The sequence below is a fragment of the Puntigrus tetrazona genome, unplaced genomic scaffold, assembly GCF_018831695.1.
Source record: "Puntigrus tetrazona isolate hp1 unplaced genomic scaffold, ASM1883169v1 S000000498, whole genome shotgun sequence".
Taxonomy (NCBI): Eukaryota; Metazoa; Chordata; class Actinopteri; order Cypriniformes; family Cyprinidae; genus Puntigrus; species Puntigrus tetrazona.
In genome coordinates, this window is record NW_025048138.1 from 118,567 (window position 1) to 123,661 (window position 5,095).

The window sequence follows — 5,095 nt, forward strand, 5'->3', positions numbered from 1 at the left end:
AACCAAGCTGCCAGTTCTTTAACAGGAAAATTAGTATAGGTCATAATTTAGAAACAAGATCCAAATACGATCAGATGACAGAAGCAGGTCGTTTGTAACTTAGTCTCAGGACTACGGTAAGGTCTAAATCCAGACTGTAAATCCTCACAGATAACACTTTTCTCTAAGAAGGAATATAGTCGTGAGGAAACTACCTTTTACTGAATACTGCTGACTCACAAGGAACGTCATAATGAGGCTAAAAACCATATTTCACTTCCATCCATCAGAATGTTTTCTAAACTTTAATGAACAAAGTTATGAATAAAGAAACAACATGAACATGTATGTGAATCCGCAATAATGTGAAGTGCACTGCGTAAAGAAAACGTGACTCATACACTGTGTGGTCAAACAATCTCCAGTAACTCCACCGTAAGCAGCACGAAGAGGAACAGAGAAAAACTGCTGCTCCACTAATGAGTCACTATAGAGCTATAGATCTCCAGCTGTCCTGAACATTTACCTCCATCCCTGATCAAGCACACCTGAAGCAGCTAATCGAGGTCTTCAGGGTTGTATTATTATATGAAAGAGCAATGTAAAATAATGTACATACTAAGTACACTGTATAGCTCTGACATAAAATAGTTCAATATAACAGTAGAGCAAACACAAATAGCAAAAAACATCTCTCTGGAGAGTTTTTTACATTTTTTTTTTATCACGAGCACAGATCAGGCAACACTGAGAGAAAAATAGCAGAAGTAGGAATTTAAAAAAGCAGCAGAGAGCTGTTCACTCCCCCGCAGGAAACTACAGACATTTAATAAATGAGTCAGTGTGAGCTGACAGAAACAGAAAGTACAATGCCGAAGATACAAGACAAAATGATTAAAACAAACAAAAAACCAAATTAATTAAACAAACAAAAAAACCAAACAAACAAAAAAACATTTCAAAGGTGATGTACTTTCAAAGCGAGAGGCTGGAGTGAAGTGGATGCGAGAAGCAGGAGTTTATCTGAGTTGGGTTAAGAGCACATGTTGATGTGTGCTGCTCTCAGAGAGACCTTCATTTACCAGGTAGGATACTCTTTTAATACCGTTATAGTTATAGTCACTCAGTAAAGCTTGTTAACTGAGATAAACCTTCACCAGGCGCAGCCTTAACTACAACAATGCTTACACGATTTATGAGTGTGATGCAGGACATCGTTTTACAAATGCTTTCAAAACTCTACATGCTCCTGCAATCTTACAGAAACGCTTCACACAGATTCAGTTCATTCAGATACTGTGAACATGAACGACACATTTTTGAGACACAATAAGTGCTTTAGAAATCAAGTTGAATTGAACTTTAAATAGTATGTACTTCCGTGTCAAACGATTGAGCCAAACGGGTGACAGATGGACGTAAAACATGACTGTGTGCTGGTTCTGGGTGAAGGGGAAACAGCTCATGCCAAGAGATGCTTCTTTTTAGCAACGATTCCTCAGAGAATAGGATTTTTCCTTCTCTGTAACTTCTACACTGTTAACAAGACGAGTTTATAACAATATTATCATAATCGGTCAATTACCTTTCTTAGATCCAAAACATACACAATAAAGCCAAATCTTTAAGTATATTCATCATTCATGTCGTACTATTTAGCAGATCTAGATACACCTTTCATATCATGTTTCACAATTATTTATTTTTTATCTTGCAGATTAGTTTGCTTATAATATCTTTTTAATGTTTGTAGGATTTCAACATGTAAGGACTGTAAAAAAAATCAATGAATTAATCATAAATACAGTGAGGTGAGATGACATGTTCCTTATACAGTACACACGTATGAATATGGAAAGTTCCACAGAGATAAGGATGAAACAGTGGCATCATAAAGAAAACACACAGAACCTGAAGTCATTGAGGAAAAGAGAGGAGCGCTGTCAGATGCTGTGTGTGTGTGTGTGTGTGTGTGTGTGTGTGTGAGAGAGAGGCGAGGAACACAAGTATGCAAAATTCACACAAACCTCACTCTGTGAACCAGCTGGGCAGAAACGCAAATTCTGTGTTCAGAATATACCATATAGTTTTCCTATAGGATCAAAACATTATGAGGGGATTGTGAACTGACACAGTATTCTGACCAATTCTCACTATTAGCAAGCTGCTTATTAGCATGCTTATTATTAATATTGAAAGCACATATTCTGTATGAACATATTCTACATCCCTACCCTATGCCTAAACTAACTATTAATAGGAAGCAAGTTAGAAGTCATTGTTAATGGTTTGTTAAGAGTTGAACCTTAAAATAAAGTATGACCTTACTACCCCTAAACGCTTTTACATGGTTATTGAAAAAGAATTGCATATGTCTTCTCCATATGAATCACTTTAAAAAGTCATCTTTAACTAGAATTTTAAGAAATGCATATATAACTACATTCTTTGTTTCTTATTGAATTAGAATGACACTGGTTCGAGAAACTACTGCTGGACAGAACAGAACAAGTTCATCTACAATCACACACATATAACAGTTTCAGCACAGAACATACATAATTATGCATGTGTTCATCTGAGGAATGTTTCTTGTTGTCTTCATGCTTTCTGTAATACAGCACTTTAAAGGGTTGCTCCCGTTGTCCCGTTGACCACCAAACAATTCACTTCTGATAGCACACTGGACTGATACTAAACCAACTTAAAGGATTTTATGTAAGTTAGGAAATATGAGGGTTTTTTATATATTGTGGCAACTGTAGCCTACACAAACAATAATTATGTGGACTAACGAAAGCATGACATTTGTTTTAAAACATTGACTAGTAAAGTTTCAAAATCCAAATGCATCAAAAATGATGGAAACAGAAAAATGAACACATCACATGATCCTCAAATGTCTTATCGCACGCATAAATTATGATACAACAGATACAACAGTTTGAGTTTACAAACACGTCTCAGTTTGTACAGTTCTGTTCATCTTCATTCAGTCTGGAATTTTGTTGCTTGTGTGATAAGATGCAGTTACAACATTTGTTCTTTTGTGATGATTGAGCCTCAGAGTACGTGTCATGCACTGAGACTAATTTCATTTTTCCTTCTTCTGACTGATAGTGTCCAACTAGAACATCTCTGCTGTTTTCTGAACCGGAAACACTGAACTACTCTCGAGTGCGTCGCGTGTGGAAGTAACAATGTCAGGAGCCTATTTCTGGGATTTTCTCAAGAATCTTTCAGGTAACCCCAATTTGAGAAGCTATTTTAATGTTTCCTGAACACTTTGCCATCTCAAAACTCCAGTGCTATGCCAAGCTGAACCTTTGTGGACTCGAGTTACACGGGAGGAAGATGAATGCTTGCATTAACACTAATGAGCACCAAGACAACTCAATTAAAGAATATCAGCATCACATCTACGCCATCTTCTACATGGTGATCCTCATTCCCGGGCTGATCGGCAACGTTCTCGCACTCTGGGTTTTTTACGCCTACGTGAAGGAGACAAAGAAGGCTGTGATATTCATGATCAACCTGGCCATCGCTGATCTGCTGCAGGTGCTATCGCTACCTCTGCGCATTTACTACTATTTAAACAACTCCTGGCCTTTCGGCGATGCTGCCTGCCTGCTCTGTTTCTACCTGAAATACGTCAATATGTACGCCAGCATTTACTTCCTGGCTTGCATCAGTGTGAGACGCTGCCGGCTCATCATCCAGCCGCTGCGCTGCGGGACCACCAAGAGACGGCGGGAGCGTGGCCTGTGTTTGATCGGGTGGTTCGTCGTGTGTCTGGGATGCCTTCCCTTCCCTCTTCTGAGACAACCATCTCAAGCCAACGTCAACTCGACCTCGCTGTGCTTCGCCGAGCTGCCCATGACGCCGCTCAGTAAGCTGCTGGGAGTGTCTCTGGTGACGTTCGCCGAGACGACGGGCTTCCTCCTGCCGCTGGTCATCGTGGTCACCTGCTCGTGGCTGACGGCGGCCAGTCTGCGGCAGAAGACCTGTGTTCTGCAGGACACCGGAGAGAAGCACAAGGCGCTCAAGATGGTGCTGAGCTGCGCCACTGTGTTCCTGGTGTGTTTCGTGCCCTATCACATCACTTTCCCTTTAGACGTCTTGGCCAAATCCAACTGCGCTGTTAGCTCTGCTTTTAAGAATGCCGTGCTCCACGTTCATCCGGTCACTTTGTGTCTAGCCAGTCTGAACTGCTGTCTGGACCCGGTCATGTACTACTTCACTACCGATGAGTTCAAGCGGCGTCTGTCTAGGCCAGATTTTCAAGAAAGCTTGCCGTTACAGCACAGAACTGCTTTCTTCACAAATGCTACAGTCTAAACCAGACAGAGGAAGCGCAGGGGCGTTGTTCTAAGCCTTTCATACGGATATACTCCCAACATTTGTCATGTGAAATTCAGGAGAGATCTTCATTCTGCTCTTGAAGATCCGGGAATGGGTGAAAGGACTTGCATTTAACCTAAAACAGGAATATTGTAAAATATTATTATATTTGACATTTTTAACTTGAACATATATTACGATGTAATTTATTATTTACGATCAAAGCTGTATTTTGAGCTCCATTACTCCAGTCTTTGCAGCTCACTTCTCTGATTATTATCACAGCTTTGTGCTTCGTTCTCTTGGAAATCAAATGTGCTGCAGACTAGGGATGGGTGTATTGTGAAATATAATAATTACTGATGGCACTTTTAAAAGTATCAATACTCAAATAAAAACGTGGATACTTGGGTGTGTTTTATTTAGTGCTGCATTTCCAAAAGTGTCAAAAGAAACCACTGATGCTATTGGGAACAGCAGCACACACAATTGAAACCAACTGAAATCGTAGTCTGTACATCTATTTAAATTGAATGTTAAATGTTTGATTTATTTTGTTCTATTCTGTAACTATATTGTTCATTTAAATTATATGACGTTAGAATAAAAACATTGCATTTTATACATGCAACAGCCTGTCACTGCAGACCCTAACGGAAATATAATACCTAATAAATTGCAGTTAAGGCATATTGAATGTAAAAATATAACGTTTAGTGGCTATAATATCCCATTTTACTAAATTACATCATTTAAAAGTTCAGTATTGATA

The 5,095-nt window shown here is 39.2% G+C and overlaps 1 protein-coding gene across 1 annotated transcript; it reads left to right on the top strand.

Annotated features, from left to right (window-relative positions):
* Positions 1–781: 781 nt before the first annotated feature.
* On the top strand, positions 782–4,453 carry LOC122334192 (probable G-protein coupled receptor 174). Its single transcript, XM_043232051.1, has 2 exons — positions 782–1,064; positions 3,100–4,453. Exon 2 carries the CDS (start codon positions 3,250–3,252, stop codon positions 4,318–4,320), a length of 1,071 nt encoding a protein of 356 aa, XP_043087986.1. The 5' UTR covers positions 782–1,064; positions 3,100–3,249; the 3' UTR covers positions 4,321–4,453.
* Positions 4,454–5,095: the final 642 nt, after the last annotated feature.

Coding starts and splice junctions, on each gene's coding strand:
- LOC122334192 (XM_043232051.1), top strand. CDS start 3,250: ATGTTTCCTGAACACTTTGCCATCTCAAAACTCCAGTGCTATGCCAAG.